Below are 15,688 nucleotides of genomic sequence, written 5' to 3' on the forward strand. Positions count from 1 at the left end.
GTAAAAAAATACGTTGATCGTATGCAATAAAGGTGTTTGCTTCCCTATCACTAAAGCCCAAAAATTAAAATTAGGGAACAATTAGAACACTTTGCAGAAACAAATTTGCATGTAAAAAATGTCTTTACCAAACACGTCTGATTGCATTGACAAAATACTAATACATTTCGTGCAAAAACAGAATTGGGTGCACATATATATACATACACATATACACATGTAAAACATAACGGCAAATCTCACTGTTAATATACCGCGCAAACATTTTTTAGCGCGTTATATATATAGGCACTTTTGGGAGTACCACTACTGTCACTAATAATTGTGCTCAAAATTGCCGAAAAAAAACCCATCTCTAGGAAAAGTGCTGTAAAGGAATTTTATAAAGCAGCGTGTGTAGTGAATAGTTTTCGACGTTCACTTTGTACTTACAATCGCTTAGAGTTATAATTTTTTCGGCGAAAAAAAGCAAGGAAGTAATTAATATAACGAAAATGGTATGTTTTATATGTGTAGATTGGGACCATTAAAAATAAAGACAATCAACGCTATTCCCCAGTCCACTACAGATATACCCATGGAATCAGCTATCGAAAGTGCGACCGGCCTCACACCTAAATCAAACAATGTGCTTAAAAAGTTTTCCCAGAGCGGAGCCGGGGCCGGGGCATCTCCCGATGCATCCAGTGCCCAAGCTGATGAAATGACGTCGAGAGACTATTATTTTGACTCGTACGCCCACTTTGGTATTCACGAAGAAATGCTTAAGGACGAAGTGCGCACCGTCACATACCGCAACGCTATGTACCACAATAAGCATTTGTTCCAAGGCAAAGTACGATTTGTTGAAGACATTGAGTTAAATGCTTTTTTTCACATGTTTTAAACGGAATTTATTACAGATTGTTTTAGATGTTGGATGTGGCACCGGCATACTTTCTATGTTTGCTGCAAAAGCCGGAGCGGCCCAGGTTATAGCCGTAGACTGTTCGAATATCATAGAGTTCGCACGACAAGTTGTCATAGACAATAATTTGCAGGACATTATAAAGGTCGTTAAGGGAAAAATCGAAGAGATCGAGCTGCCAAATGGTATCCAAGGCGTTGACATTATAATCTCTGAATGGATGGGGTATGCTCCGAACTTCTCTTTTCATCGGCTTATAATAATGTGCGCAATTTTTTTTCAGATACTGCCTTTTTTATGAGTCTATGCTTGACACAGTATTGTATGCACGAGACAAGTGGCTGAAACCCAATGGGATGATGTTCCCAGACAGAGGCACCCTTTATATTACAGCTATCGAAGATCGCCAGTACAAGGACGAGAAGATAAACTGGTGGGACGATGTTTACGGCTTTGATATGAGTTGTATACGCAAAGTTGCTGTCACTGAGCCCCTCGTGGATGTGGTTGACCCTAAGCAAGTGGTCTCCACAGCCTGCTTGGTTAAAGAAGTGGACCTATATACGGTGCAGAAGGCAGATCTGAACTTTTCGTCCAAGTTTAATCTAACAATCAAACGAAATGACTTTGTGCAAGCGTTAGTCACATATTTTAATATCGAATTTACCAAGTGCCATAAGCGTCTAGGCTTTAGCACATCGCCAGACTCTACGTACACTCACTGGAAGCAAACTGTGTTTTATCTAGATGATCATATGACAGCTAAAAAAAATGAAGAAATAACAGGCACGTTCCAAATGAAACCCAACGATCGAAACAATCGGGATTTGGACTTTGTTATTGATATACATTTCAAGGGCGAGCTATCCGAAATTCAAGAATCTAACACGTACCGTATGCGTTAATTTCCATCAACGAAAACGTAGTCTATATGCTAAACTTCTTTCAAATATGAAACATTGACTAGACGTAAGATGTATTCCAGTGCGAAATGTGCAACGAACTTGTGTTGCGCTGTCTTCTAAGTTTAGAGAGTACCTTTTGTTAGTTTACATAATATTTTTACTTGTGCGCCTGTTAAATTATTATTCAAAAATACTTCTAAGAAAAGTTGTACAGTAGCACCTCAATCCTCACATAACATAATAAATTGTGCATCGAGCACACCATTGGCTGGAAAAACTAATTTTTTTATACTTTAAAGGTATACACTTATCTCAGATAATGGTGTAACGAATAGGCATGCCCAGGATTGGAATAACATTCCGGATCTACAGAACACGGTTAATCCTGGCTTCAAGTTAATTAAAACCACACCTAAATTACTTCCGAATAAAGTCTAAGCAATTCTAAAACTAGCTATTTTTGTATTCGTCTTCCGGAAATACAATACAGTTAAAACCTAACAAATTTCTCAGTAAAATTTGATTCAGATGAGATCAAACTAGGTTTTCGCATTAAATTTGCAAAAATATTTTTTAAAAATTTAAATCTATAAAAATATGTATTGTATAAACAAAAAAATGCAGAAAAATAAAGAGACTTTAGCAGACACTTTTTTGGTTCTGCTCATCTACGGACACTTTTTCTGTGAGCGCTTGAGGCACTGTCTTAAAGTTTTTATTGCAAGACACGGTCGTGTGTTGGCTCAACTGAAGAGACCGCAACTCTATTATTATTATTTATTTATTTATTGGCTATAAAAATGATCCGATCTGATCCAGAGTCAAGAATCTGATAGATATGGTCATTCTCTATGATTGTTCGTTTTTAGTTTTCTCGAATCTTCAATATTGTGGATGCCACAGATTGCAGCTTAGCTGTATAAATGTTTAACCGAGCTGCCATGACGGTAACTAATGGAAGGTAGCTCAGAGCTTCCCTGATTGCAATACTCCCTCTTGAAAGACGCTACAGTGATCTAGGACCCTGGAGGAGTGCCTCCGACCTTCTCAACCAGCTTAAGTCCATCTAAGAAGATGTTTATGGCCTTATCCGGAGATCCATCGAGAAATTCGTCTCTGCGAGGGATATTTGTATTGAAAGGCGTATCTGTTTACTCCCTATTTAATATGGATGATAACCTATGTTACTGTTACGCGCGGATCCCAGGCAAATCCCGCCCAACCGACCGAGGGGCGCAGCCATTTGACGCGCGGTGCGTAACCGAACCAAACGCGTACATGCAGGAAAGATAGTTATAAGACTAATATTCGAGGAAAATTAACACTACACTACTAAGAAACTAAACATGCATTCAAAATACATTTACGAATACCACTACAATTACTAATTACTAGAAAGGTGAAAGACGATTAGCCAATTTAATAAGAGGAAGAGAATTAGTGGTGGATATAATATGGTAGAGGGAATTATGTTCCGAGCATAAGACCCTAAACGGTTCATGCAAGGAATAATTCGATCTACAAAGTGAAAGGAACAACGGTATAAAATTTCTAGTGAGTCTAATAGTAATCGTGAAGATTATGCGGCCCAACAGATCTGGGCTGTCTATGTCACCCCCGATCAAGTTGTGCATAAATATCACACCAAGCATTTTTCTACGGTTAACTAAGGATGGGAGGTTTACTAATAGCAGTCTACTAGAGTAAGATGGGAGTCTCACACTCGCATCTCAGTGAAGGCCCCGCAGTGCAAAGAGTAAATAGTTTTTCTGTTCTGATTCCATACGGCCCTGGTGTACTTTGTACTGAGGGCACGACGAACTAGCGGGGTATAGAGAGTCTTTGTTATATAGTGGTCCCATGGTCTTATTTACCATGGTAGAAATGTGTTCAGAAAACTTTAGCTTGGCGTTTAATATAACACCCAGATCATCCACCAGTGTAATTCTGTCAAGAGAACCACCACAAAGGTTGTATAGAGCCAACAAGGGGCAAGAACGATGAAATGTCATAACTTTTCATTTCGAGGCATTTAGGTGTAACAAGTTTGCACAACACCATGACTTGGGTAGCGCGTCACTTGGCGCACCATTAAGCTCAAGAGCGGAACTGAAAATTCTCCCAAAAAATAAAACGCAAGCAGCAGTGGAGAAGCGAAAAAGAAATAATCACCGGTGCTGCTGCTTGTATGTACATACATATGTATGTGTGGATACTTTCTATATGCCGTGAGGCCCACGACATAGTGGCACAGGCTCCACTTACGAACGAGGGTTTCGTGTCCGCATGGAACGCCCTCCGTGACCGTTTCCAAAACAAGAGACTGATACTTAAAGCCCAGCTGAAGATCCTTTTCAGTCTGCCCCAAATCCGTACCGAGTCAGCAGCAGCGCTAAAAAAACTCCAGAGGGCCGTCCACAAGTGCCTCACGACACTCACCCACTCCGAGATCTCCACAAACAGCGTTTTCGCTGACGAAGTGTTAGTGTACCTCAGTTCCGCTATGCTGCCAAAAACGACCTTAGAGCTTTGGGAGCAATCCCCACCTGACACGCCATGGACAAGTTTCTGGGCTTTCTCCGTTCACCGTCCTCCTCCAGAGAACAACTAATATATACCTACAAAAACATTCCAAGTCTTAACAGAGTAACGAAAGCTTAAACGACTCTGTTTGATAACCAATTTTCTTAAACTTATTATTATGCGGAAAACAACAAAAATCTAATCTCATGTTCCATTTTTCGTTGTTCCAAATGGACGATAGTTTGCTGAATATAATTTCATACAAAATATCGAACAGTATTGATATAGAACACAACTCTTGACTAGATAGTTTTGCATAACAACGCATCACCAATATATATTTCATAACCAAACTACCTAGTAGATTTTAACTTTTTAAATTTTCTTTATAAAAAGGGACAGTTATAACTTATTTTAATGCGGCTTACTAATCAGCTATGCGCTCAACATATTGGGTGGCATTTTAAGAAGCATTGGCTAATTCAGGGCAAGCGTGTGCCGCGTGAAACTGGCGCTGCCGCTGAGTTACTAAGACTTTCAGCTCAAGTCAGGACACCTAATGACATATTAGCTCCGAAAAAAGAGAGGCTTATGTGAGTAGGAACGTATATAAATACATATATATAAATATATTTTCGTGATTAATTCAAAAATAGGTTAGACTTCATTGGAACAAGTCCAAGAGCGATTTCCGAGAACAATGCGAATCTAAAATCGGATTCTACTGCTTGCCATTACTATAATGATAACAGTCTGCTAATTGGTGGATTACCCCAAGCCCAAGTATTGACAAATACTATAGAGGTTAAAACGTTTCCTCCAAAAATCGAAGAAGCTGTTGCTAACCAGAAGTTGCCAAACGGTATTGATAGAAATATTCGAAACGCTATTTTATCTGCACATGTGCTTGATGCTGAGCAGGTTAAATTGCCTAAAATTAAGTTGATTGAGCGACCTGCCTTTAACTTGCCTCGCAACTATGGAATTTCCCACGAAAGAATCAAGTAACAGGCACCTACCTCTCAATTTATGGCATACAATAATATGAATTTATTTTTAGTCGACTACTAGTAAACAAAATATTACATGAAATTGAAAAATTGGCTGGTCGTTCCCTCGCAGTACGCCGAAAGCTGTTTGATAATGCTGCATTTAAAGCGTCATTGAATAAAGACAGTGATAAGATTGGATTTGCGATCAATGCAAATAAATTAGTTTGCTCTAATCGTGCGATTGAAGGTGTGAAATTGAAGTTTAACGGCAATTTGCCTGATCTGTACCCAATGAAATGTACAATTTCAATACCAAAAAAGCCTATTGTTCAAAATGACTTCTATCGTAAGTAATAGGAATGAAAGCGAATTATTCAATGTAAAAAAAATCATATTTTCAGCGTTTCGGACAGATGCGACCTGCTCTCATCCACACACCGTTTTTTCTGTCTTTGATACAAATTTGGTAAACACTCATGGATCCGAGGTCACAACTTCTCAATTTCAAGCACGAACATTATTAAAAGGGTTTGTAGTTGCTGTAGCACGGGCCAAGCATTTGTATGGCGCCTCCAGTGAAGGAGATCTGGCAAAACCCATCGTTGTACAAAGTGTTCAGACCGACGGTAGGACATTTCACTTTGGTGTATTCCAGCTGAATACCCTTGATATTAGTTCTAAGAACTCTTTAAAGAACTATTGGTTCCACAGGGAGAGTTACGAATTATTTTCCAAGTGCGGTTACGAAGCAGGGAGGGCGTATTTAGATAATTACAATAGCGACATCTTTCGCATACTTAATGCACTTTATTGTAGCTCCTAAAATATACAAAATAAAGTTTTAAAGTACAAAATTAAAACAAATTACATTTCCCTTTTAAGAGGACCATGCGCTTAAATGTTGTCAGTATTTTTTATACAGTCGATTATATTGTAAAGCTTTAAGAAAATGAAACTTTCTGTATGCGGCAGATTATTATATATTTTTGATAAAATACGGTCTACTACTGGCTTTAGTTTTGATATTTACGAGTAGTCCACTCAACTTTCTTTTTTTAATATATTTTAAAGCCTTTAATTGAATGTGTTTTTACATACACATTACCGGATTTAGGAATAGAAATTTGAGAATTAGTTTTCAAATATTTGAGAATTTTTGGATGGAGCTATGAGCCACGGCACCCGGTGTGAAGTTGTTGAAGAGGGAGCCTTCATATCGAGAAAAGCTATTAGTGAGTATTCTTTGAGATGCAGAGATTTTTCTACACTCGAGATCACTTCATGAAATGCCGTTTCCGTGGATTTTTCTTTCCGATAGGCATGCTGCACACTTGAGTACAGCTGGGGACTTATGGTTGTCCGTAATTGTAACCCGATAAGTCTCTCAAAGGTTTTGAGTAGGAAAGACGATAAACTGATTGGTGTAAAGTCTTTCGGGGTTGAGTGTGAGGCTTTGCCTGCTTTAGGGATGAAAACTATCCTAGCCTTAAGCCATGCTTGCGGTATTGTGCATACCGCCAGTATCTTCCGGCAGATACTATGTAGCCAGTTGATGGCCGTATCCCCGGCCTTCTGAAGTTGGGCCGGGATTACCGGGTCCGGGCCTGGCGATTTAAACGGGTTGAAACTGTTTACTGCCCAACTTATGTTCCGTTTTGTAAGGATATGGTCCATGGATTCTACCGATCCCTCTCCTTGGAGGATGTCGGCTCGGTGGTTGTGCATCCGGGGAATGTGTAGGGACTCCTCACTGGAGTTGGTCCACGTAGCATCATTCTTTTTGAGGTAACCTACCGAAGGGGTAGTTTTTGAGGGAACTTTCCAGAGTCTTGCGGCCTCCGAAGTTTCCTCGATTTCGGAGCAAAATTTTTGCCAGGAGGCTCTTTTAGCCTTCCTCGTTTCCTTTTTGTATAGTGCTAGACTGGTTTTATAGTCTGTCCAAGGGTGAAGGATGTCTAGTTGCTTAGACCACCAGGGTGGTTTCTTTTTCCCCCTTGGTCTGGTAGAAGGGAATGCTGCCTTGTAGGCTTTGTTGCTCGCATCCGTAAACCTGTTCACAAGACGGTTTAGGTTGTCTTCCGTGCTCGGGCAATTAAGGGCGTTAGGAGGGAGTAGTTTCTTTAGGGTTGCGCTATATTTTTCCCAGTTGGCTTTTCTGGAGTTGATATAGTCGGTGGGTTTGGGGATCTCGAAGGATAATATCGTCTCGATATACTTGTGGTCTGAGAAGGAGTGGTCTCCTAGGACTTTCCAGCTCTTGATTGTGCCTTTTCTCCATGGCATTGAGGAGCTCCGCCGACGCTACCTTGCTTTTACACAAGTTGAGCTGCAGCGCAATCAAAATCATTGGTGCCTGGCTCAGTTGCGCCTGACGCGTTGACTACCGAAGCGAAGTCTTCGAGCGCAAGACCCTGGGCGGTCTCCACGATGGATTCGAGACCTAGGTCCTTTTCCACCTCGCCTACCTATAGGGTGTGCGCTTCCTTATCCTCGGGGTGGCGTTTTTTGTGGCTCAGGTAAACGCCGCACATGCCCCACGCCTTCTTCCCAAATCTGGATTAGCCAGCTGTCCACGACCTCCAGCTTGATCTCCTGCCTACCTTAGGGTTGGGTTGGCGGTTCACTTCAGTATTTTGACCCCATTGAGTCACCCAGCAGCATCGAAGGTGGGGTCGTCATCCATCTGCTCAAACAGTGCAATAAGCTTAGTTTTTGGCGTTTTGGCCGCTTTCGATGGAGGGGCCGCACTCTTGGGCTCGCGTTGCCGCTTGCTCGCTGGCACTCTCAGTCGTGCGTTGCTTCTTGGCGGCCATCATCTCCTCCACCTTATTCGAATTCACCGTTCGACACCCTTCTTTGTGATAGAAACAAATTATGTCAAATTTGTGCATATTCCGAAAATTTTTAAGATTTTGAAGATATCAATTTCCTGTGCCTGCGGTATGAAATCAGCTATAATAGACGGAGTGCCGGAATATATGTATAATATAAGTTACATAAATCATAAGATAACATACATACAAACTGTTTATCAGGTGCTCATACAAAAAAGTAAAATTCGGACAACCAACAGAAACCGGTGGAAAATATGGAATGTTTCTAGCAACAAATAATGTCGACTTTTTTTCAGTGTAATTAAGTACACACATATGTATGTATGCATGCATTTCTAACTACTTTATGTGATACCATAGCAACGCTGATGCACTAATTTGTTTATGCATCGATGTATTGACTGCTAATAAAAGCACTTGGGCAAGTTCTTACACCACTACACATTTAAAATTGAAAAAAGGGGAAAAATTCGGTATCATGAACAAGCAGAAGTCAAATAATAGCTCCAATAACAGTGGAACATCTTCGGAGACTAGTGAGACTCAAAGTGTTGAAGACCATCAAACAGTTTTACTATCTAACAATCGTAGTTTATCATTGAGTAGGTAAGGTTCACGTTGGTTGTTTGTTCGTTTAAATATAATTTGCAATATGTGCGTAATCCAACATAAAGCTTCTCATAAAATAGGGCCAAAAATAGCTGGAAACGTATGAAGGAACTGGCTTCAGAAAAGGAAAAGGAAAATGAATCTAAACGCCCACCATGGCGGGCAGTTAGCGTGTCAACGCTTACCAAACCTGACAAGAGTGCATTGCTTCGTGCTAAATTACTTGATGCATCAAGGTAATCAATATAAATCATATAATTTATATAGTAATTGATAATAATAATAGAAAAAACTGTTTTTGCCGCTTTAGACGATTAAGAGCTGGAAAAGTAAATGTAGGTCTTCAAACGGACTTTGTGCCGACTAAGCTTATGAAAGAAGCCAGCGTCGATGCACAATATGATTTAATTTTGCACAAAGATATTGGGATTCTTACCGATGGACAATATTGTAGGAAGAAGGATGGCTTTCAACAGTGTAATTAAATTTTCTTTGAAATATTGAATCAGTGAATCACTTGAATCATTTAATCGGATGACCATTTCAGATATTTTGACCTATTCCATGTCACAAATGACCGACAGCATTGCTACAGTTTCTCGGTATACACAAACGCTTCTGCCCAAAGCTTATAATAAGGACGTCATTAATAGTTACTTAATACAATGTAACGAAGATGAAAATGGTATTGTCTCAAATTTGGAGACGGGTTTCGATGATACAATTACTAGAATACGAAAGTTGTATTTTGACGAGGAGTCTCAATTACAAAGACATGCGGTAGGCGCAAATCGTGGCGGTCTTAACTTAACACCTACCCTAGCCTCGTGGAATTTTGATGATGATCCAGTTGAAATGGAATCTGATCGACATTTTATACCTTATACCATAGACTCGTACAGCCCGTGGCGCAGTTTCGCCCCTATTCCTTTTCAGTTGAGGGGCAATTCAGTTATTGGAACTATGAAAATTGATTGGTATGCTTTGCTGCAGTCTATCGATGAACTAATAAAGGAGTCAAACCATTTAGTAGACAAACTTGAACAGATTATGCTGGGCAATAGTTTGCATCAAAAAACTTTTTTGACTAATATAGATCAAATTACAAAATTCAAGTCTAGCAACATTAAGCCCCCATCTGAGCATTGGTTGCCAATCATTGAACAACAAGAGAAGCAATTAAAAGCTATTTTAAGCACGCCTGAATCCAGTTATGTTACCCCCGAATAAAGAATATGTTCTTAATGTTTACGAAATAAAAACCCAGTCGGAGTATATATATATATTAGGGGTAAGATCCCTATGCACGCGCTTTGCTCGATCAAAATTGAAAGAGAACTCGAGCTGCGTTGAGTTTTTGTTTTATATTTTTGCTTGTTTTCGTTGTTAACCATTCAAATTCGTTCTTAGAAACACGTCTTTCTGGCGTCTGCCGGAGAGAGCTATACTGACTAAGTATCGGTCACAAATGTAGAGCTGCGGTCTCCGCAGGGCGTGTACGATAATTGTTTACATGCATTGCAATTAATGACAAAAATTAAATGTTTATTTTGTTAATGGAATAATATTTTGTAATGGTTCCTGTAATATGCTAAAAATAAAAAACTTATTAAAAATTCAATCATATTGGCTATGCTTTCTTTTCTCCGAAATTCACAGCAGGTGTCCGCTTTCCGTGTGAGTTTTTCTTGGGAAGAAGCTTTAGAAGAATATTTGAGGCGGATTTACTGTCCAAAGGGCAATTGGAGTACACTTCTTCGCATGGTTTATCGTTTTCGCGCTTTCCAATTTCCAATGCCTCTTTTATAGCCGTCCCATCCAAAAGGTAGTCCACCAATACATTTCTGAAAATAGCATATTTTGAATATGTTATACGTAAAAATTTAATCACGTAAGGAAAATATTACATCTAAATTAATCTTATTACTTATAAAACTTAATCCACCGAATCGATACAATTTTTGTTGTCGGTAAATTATTACAGTGTTTGGCAACAATTAGCTTAGAATGAAAAAAAATGAGCCGACAAAAATCTATCAACATTTTTCGAAAATCATTTTCGAAAATGATTCTATGATTCTATGTGCATCTACATGCATCTGTATGCATGATTTGGCTCTTTGTGACTTTTCCCTGATTCCAACACGCCGTAAGACGGTTGAGGCCATAAAGTATAATTTAGCAATAAAAATACATTAACCATTTATAGGGGAAGGAAAGTTAAAATACCACACTAAATATTTGAGCTGTTACTTACTCTGAAAGCATATGAATAAATTCGTCCATTTGGTCCGAGGATCCACCCTTCATGTTATATTCAGTTGATCGAACATACCCGCAAACTGTGCGCTGCATGCAACTGGTAGAATCAATATTATTCTGACTCAGTACATCGTCAATTTTGCTTATCATTGTGCTGAGAGACGTAAGATCATTATCCTCACCTGTACGAAAACGAGAACTAAACACTATCTGGCTTTAAAACACACAAAATTGTCCACTTACTTCGTCCATATCCTCCGTAACCACCATGAAAAGCCGACAGAATTTTGGGTATTAGTATAATGGCACCAATGCCGACCAGCGTGCCCAACACTACGCCACCGAGATCCAGTTTGATGGGATTATACGCTGATAGTCCTGTACCACCAGGATATCCCTTTATATAATGATGATAACAATTATTTATGCACAATTTAAAGTGTTATATCGTAGTAGTATTTTACTTTTAAACACGAGCTTTTCTGATTACTTTCTCTCACTACCACCAAAAGATAAATTTGATTTTGTTATATCCATCTGACTATTATTAAATAATAACCATAATAGCCAACTGTGGTTTAGTAAGGTTAATATTTTTTGAAAATATCCATTTGGAGATGCTTTGAAGCTATAATTTAATTAAGTGTCATGAACATGTGACTACGTACATTTAAAGAGCCGTAGCCTGTCGTGTATCCCAGCCGTTCAAGTCTATCTTTAGTTGAGGCTGTCTGCGGCTCATTCAGCTGTGTCTTATTTTCGTTGTAGTATGATCGATTACGCTGAATTTTTTCAGAATTGAATCTAGAAGAGAATGAAATAGTTTATCAAAGTGTAACAACATTAGAAGTAAAATTTACCATTATGCTAAATCAATTTGCACAAAGAACTTAACTTACTTTTGACCTTCGTCATATTTGGGTATGGCGTTCGTATTACTTAGTATAACCATCATGCAAAGGATCTGCAGAACTACGACGCAATTTAAATTCATAATGCTCTTGAGTGGTATAGTATCCTTTAGCGGTTCCAATTTGTTGTGTCGTTGTGTCTGTGGCTACAATCTGTTGTAAGTCCCGCTCCAAACTGGTGTTTCAGAGAGACCATCTCTACTATTTATATACTTTGCTAAAGAAATCATGCAATTTGTTCATTTTACAATTTGTCAAGCAAGCACTATGATGTGCATATTATTTACGTATTTATGAAAAGTGAGGAAAGAAAATCATTCTAGCACAACGACTGAGCACGTACCTGTCCCCATATAGTCACTTTCATATGTATTGTCAAATATGTAAAGAGGCACATACATATATATGGCCAAACATACGTATATCTTGCGGCAGGCACATCACTGTATGTAGTATGTATTAAGTATCTTTACGTTTAATGCGATTTTATATTGCATACTCAATTATTTAACAAAATTATCACAGCCGCAGACACGACAAAAACACTTACTAACAGCCATGCTATGTGGGCGGATAAGTTGGGCACCCATGCATTTCCAACAAAATTGTGCTTTGTGTCGCAATCGGGGCTTGGAGTCAGAGACACATGGAAGTGTTTGCACCTGAAAGGCTCGGTAACCATTATTAGAGGTACCCGACCAAATGATTTCTGGTATTAAGTCACTGACATGATTGCTCGTCTTTTCCCAAATAGTCATACAGCCTTTACCCGTTATTCCCAGTGATAGCCTTGCTTTTCGATCGATAGCTATACTACTTAGGATGAAGGGATCCGATATCTTTCAACCTTATATACAAATAAATGGTTCGATTCGTTACTTGCTGTTCTTGTTGGTTTGATTATATTAATAAGCTAAAAAGTGTTTTTTACGACAATATGTCTTTTAACGTATCGTTCATATGGCTGCTGATCCATTGGACAGACGAAAATCGATAGATCGGACCTCCCCTCGCCTCCTGTGCCTCTTCAGAGTAAAGATACTACAAAAACTCAAGATTTGATATTCAAAAAGCTTTGAATTAAATGTCTGATTTAAAATTTTTAGCAATATTTTTAGATTCAAAATTTAAGATTTATGAAAAATGCACATGCTCGTAATAAAATGGTTATGGACTTAGATCACTGCTGTGATCCCGCATCTAGGTAAGCGAGAAGGAATATTTTTTGTGTTAAAGCTAATACAATTTTATTTCTGGCATAGTTCATCAAGTTCAACCAAAATATTCTGCAATACAAATAATATTTGTAGCTCTTGCCGATGTCATCGCTGTTGTAGGAGTTCATTTTTGAATGATCATACCTATTCTTTGCTGAAAAGGATCTGCCATAAGATAATAAAAAGCCATAGCCGTCAACAGTGTCGGGAAAGTTATTCAGTCTTCGAAGGAGGTAATAGTACCAATCTACGAACGCCTATCGATCAGCGAGGTTAGCTTCAAACATGTTTTTTGATTATTATTTACTATTTCATTTTTGTAATATGTAATTCAGGTTCGTTGAAGGATTTTGGCTGGCAGAAGAGACGTAGCGAGGAATACAATAAAAGAGGACAAACTGTTGAAGGTAAATTAAAACCCATAATCGATTTGGGCCCCTTAAAGAAGTCACTTAAAGATAAGGGTAGTAATGACGAGGAAATTAGGGCTTCGAAGAGATTAAAGAAAGGATCAAACGGAAAAAATCAGCTATCCGCTGAAGGAAAAAGTGAAGATCGAAACAAAAATAGTGCCAAGCCCAGCCAAGATGCAGATGCAAGTGTTTTATCCAAAAAGTCACGAAAAGACAAAGGCCGGGGTGGAAAAGGAGACGATAAGGAAAATGGCAATACAGAAAAAGATGCCTCCAAAAGATCTGTCAAAGGTAAGGCTCTAGAAGATACAGATGGCGAACACAATAAGGATCGCAAAGATAAAAAAGATACAGATGTAGCTGCATCTAGAAAGTCGCGAAAAAATAAGCGCCGAGGCGATAAAGACGACGATAAGGAAAGTGGTAACACAGATGGAGAAGAATCCAAAAAATCTCGGAAAGGAAAAAATGAAAAAGAAATAGATGGCGACCGCAACAAAGAAGCGGGTAAAAATGTATCTAGGAAATCCGATAAAGACAACAGGCGAGGGAATAAAGATAACGATGACAATGGTAACAGTAAAAAAGATAAAACTGAATCGGGAAAATCTATGAAAGATAAAAACCGAAGTGGAAAAGAACTGGAACTGGAAAAAGGTGCTAACGATCGGAGCGAATCTAAAAATCCTATTAAAGGTTCAGGAAATTCAAAAAAGCGAAAATCTCATATTGACGACGATGATAATAATCGATCTCCGAGCAATTCAAAGAAAGACCAAGTTGATGGATCGGGAAAGTCTATGAAAGATAAAAACCGAAGTGGAAAAGAACTGGAACTGGAAAAAGGTGCTAACGTTCGGAGCGAATCTAAAAATCCTATTAAAGGTTCAGGAAATTCAAAAAAGCGAAAATCTCTTATTGACGACGATGATAATAATCGATCTCAGAGCAATTCAAAGAAAGACCAAGTTGATGGATCGGGAAAGTCTATGAAAGATAAAAACCGAAGTGGAAAAGAACTGGAACTGGAAAAAGGCGCTAACAATCGGAATAATCAATCTCCGAGCAAGAAAGACCAAGGTGGTGGATTTTCGAAATCTAAAAAAGGCACTACTGGGGAAATCGGAGATAAGTCTATCGATGACGATGGTAGAGTTGACATAGGCGGTTCTAAAAAAAAATATGGTGATAATGCAAGAAATACAATTAGTGTCGAAGATAAAAGTAAATCACATGGAAAGTCATTAAATAAAAAGAAGGGTGACATCAATATAAATAAAAAGAAGAACCAGCGCCCTTCCAGTCAAAGTGCCTCTAAATTAAAGGTTGAAAGTAAATCCGGTGTACGGTATGGTATCAAAGGGTCGAAAAACATTCAGGTTGACAGTCCTACAAGTAGATCTGAGTTAAACAGGCAGAGATTCCTCAGGCCTAGTCGCTGCGATGAAGTTCGGCCGTGTGATATCCTGCGTACCCATTTGGAGCAACGAGATCTTTCAAGAGGGTATATATATATACAGCTCATTGTAAAAACAATTTTAATTTATACGCTTTTATTTTTAGCTTTCATAGCTGTCCACGAACCAACAACTGTAGGATGTGCAGACCATGTTGTCTCAATGGTGTGACTGGCATATCTTGTTGCTGACTTTTGAGAACGTAATACGTTGATGCATACTTTAAAATTATTATGAGGATAAAAATTATTTAATTACCATAAAGAAGAATTTAATACGTATATATACGTATAATAGGCGTGTTCATAATTTACTAGCTTACATCTACATATGTACTTTCTCATTTTCGGATGTTTGACCATGAGCTTTTATTTCCTTGCAGAGGGTATTCATATTTTTAGAAGATGTTTCAACGTCGAGAATCATGTCTCGTTTGCACATACATTTTTGATCAGCATCAAATTCGTTATAAATATGTCCTACTGTCTGTTTGGAGGAAAATTAGTTCACTTATATGGCACTGTTTGGTACAAACATACATACATATATATGTACGTAAGTTTCGTTTGGTTTTCTGTATTTCAATGAAACTATTAAAAAGGCGGTTTCCATACTATTTAACGCAATAAATATGTAAATATATGTATGTAAGGGCCAT

General features: G+C 38.5%; 5 protein-coding genes across 7 annotated transcripts; 4 read left to right on the forward strand and 1 right to left on the reverse strand.

The window, feature by feature from the left end:
- Positions 1-349: 349 nt before the first annotated feature.
- On the forward strand, positions 350-2,089 carry Art1 (arginine methyltransferase 1). The gene is made up of 4 exons (XM_001359056.4): positions 350-497; positions 560-835; positions 903-1,132; positions 1,191-2,089. The coding sequence occupies exons 1-4, from the start codon at positions 495-497 to the stop codon at positions 1,810-1,812; spliced, it is 1,131 nt and encodes a 376-aa protein (XP_001359093.3). The 5' UTR covers positions 350-494; the 3' UTR covers positions 1,813-2,089.
- A 2,537-nt stretch (positions 2,090-4,626) lies between these two features.
- On the forward strand, positions 4,627-6,173 carry mRpL37 (mitochondrial ribosomal protein L37). The gene is made up of 4 exons (XM_003736615.3): positions 4,627-4,928; positions 4,992-5,339; positions 5,396-5,673; positions 5,729-6,173. Exons 1-4 carry the CDS (start codon positions 4,753-4,755, stop codon positions 6,148-6,150), a joined length of 1,224 nt encoding a protein of 407 aa, XP_003736663.2. The 5' UTR covers positions 4,627-4,752; the 3' UTR covers positions 6,151-6,173.
- A 2,056-nt stretch (positions 6,174-8,229) lies between these two features.
- Positions 8,230-10,032, forward strand: LOC13036329 (uncharacterized). 2 transcript variants are annotated; one of them, XM_003736616.3, is made up of 4 exons: positions 8,230-8,767; positions 8,851-9,006; positions 9,081-9,247; positions 9,318-10,032. In XM_003736616.3, exons 1-4 carry the CDS (start codon positions 8,640-8,642, stop codon positions 9,998-10,000), a joined length of 1,134 nt encoding a protein of 377 aa, XP_003736664.2. In that variant the 5' UTR covers positions 8,230-8,639; the 3' UTR covers positions 10,001-10,032. The 2 variants fall into 2 exon arrangements, with proteins under 2 accessions (XP_003736664.2, XP_033236183.1); XM_033380292.1 differs by having other exon boundaries at positions 8,629-8,767; positions 8,836-9,006.
- A 262-nt stretch (positions 10,033-10,294) lies between these two features.
- Desi (DM4/DM12 domain-containing protein Desiccate) lies at positions 10,295-12,768 on the reverse strand. The gene is made up of 6 exons (XM_033380330.1): positions 12,287-12,768; positions 11,932-12,160; positions 11,701-11,836; positions 11,276-11,429; positions 11,028-11,214; positions 10,295-10,614 (listed from the first exon to the last, which is right to left on the reverse strand). Exons 2-6 carry the CDS (start codon positions 12,024-12,026, stop codon positions 10,401-10,403), a joined length of 786 nt encoding a protein of 261 aa, XP_033236221.1. The 5' UTR covers positions 12,027-12,160; positions 12,287-12,768; the 3' UTR covers positions 10,295-10,400.
- A 236-nt stretch (positions 12,769-13,004) lies between these two features.
- LOC117184076 (uncharacterized protein DDB_G0290685-like) lies at positions 13,005-15,324 on the forward strand. Of its 2 annotated transcripts, XM_033380213.1 has the most exons (5): positions 13,005-13,147; positions 13,206-13,432; positions 13,496-14,419; positions 14,609-15,077; positions 15,137-15,324. In XM_033380213.1, the coding sequence occupies exons 1-5, from the start codon at positions 13,080-13,082 to the stop codon at positions 15,219-15,221; spliced, it is 1,773 nt and encodes a 590-aa protein (XP_033236104.1). In that variant the 5' UTR covers positions 13,005-13,079; the 3' UTR covers positions 15,222-15,324. The 2 variants fall into 2 exon arrangements, with proteins under 2 accessions (XP_033236104.1, XP_033236071.1); XM_033380180.1 differs by having other exon boundaries at positions 13,496-15,077.
- The last annotated feature ends 364 nt before the right edge of the window (positions 15,325-15,688 follow it).

This window comes from Drosophila pseudoobscura, chromosome 2 (assembly GCF_009870125.1).
Source record: "Drosophila pseudoobscura strain MV-25-SWS-2005 chromosome 2, UCI_Dpse_MV25, whole genome shotgun sequence".
Lineage (NCBI taxonomy): Eukaryota > Metazoa > Arthropoda > Insecta > Diptera > Drosophilidae > Drosophila > Drosophila pseudoobscura.

Coding starts and splice junctions, on each gene's coding strand:
- mRpL37 (XM_003736615.3), top strand. CDS start 4,753: ATGCGGCTTACTAATCAGCTATGCGCTCAACATATTGGGTGGCATTTT. Junction 5,340..5,395: donor ATTTCCCACGAAAGAATCAA/GTAACAGGCACC, acceptor ATTTATTTTTAG/TCGACTACTAGTAAACAAAA. Junction 5,674..5,728: donor TGTTCAAAATGACTTCTATC/GTAAGTAATAGG, acceptor TCATATTTTCAG/CGTTTCGGACAGATGCGACC.
- LOC13036329 (XM_003736616.3), top strand. CDS start 8,640: ATGAACAAGCAGAAGTCAAATAATAGCTCCAATAACAGTGGAACATCT. Junction 9,007..9,080: donor AAATTACTTGATGCATCAAG/GTAATCAATATA, acceptor TTGCCGCTTTAG/ACGATTAAGAGCTGGAAAAG. Junction 9,248..9,317: donor GAAGGATGGCTTTCAACAGT/GTAATTAAATTT, acceptor TGACCATTTCAG/ATATTTTGACCTATTCCATG.
- Desi (XM_033380330.1), bottom strand. CDS start 12,026: ATGAATTTAAATTGCGTCGTAGTTCTGCAGATCCTTTGCATGATGGTT. Junction 11,837..11,931: donor AAATATGACGAAGGTCAAAA/GTAAGTTAAGTT, acceptor ATTCTCTTCTAG/ATTCAATTCTGAAAAAATTC. Junction 11,215..11,275: donor TTACGGAGGATATGGACGAA/GTAAGTGGACAA, acceptor GTTTTCGTACAG/GTGAGGATAATGATCTTACG.
- LOC117184076 (XM_033380180.1), top strand. CDS start 13,080: ATGAAAAATGCACATGCTCGTAATAAAATGGTTATGGACTTAGATCAC. Junction 13,433..13,495: donor AACGCCTATCGATCAGCGAG/GTTAGCTTCAAA, acceptor TATGTAATTCAG/GTTCGTTGAAGGATTTTGGC. Junction 15,078..15,136: donor CAACGAGATCTTTCAAGAGG/GTATATATATAT, acceptor TTTTATTTTTAG/CTTTCATAGCTGTCCACGAA.
- Art1 (XM_001359056.4), top strand. Junction 836..902: donor AGCATTTGTTCCAAGGCAAA/GTACGATTTGTT, acceptor AATTTATTACAG/ATTGTTTTAGATGTTGGATG. Junction 1,133..1,190: donor ATAATCTCTGAATGGATGGG/GTATGCTCCGAA, acceptor ATTTTTTTTCAG/ATACTGCCTTTTTTATGAGT.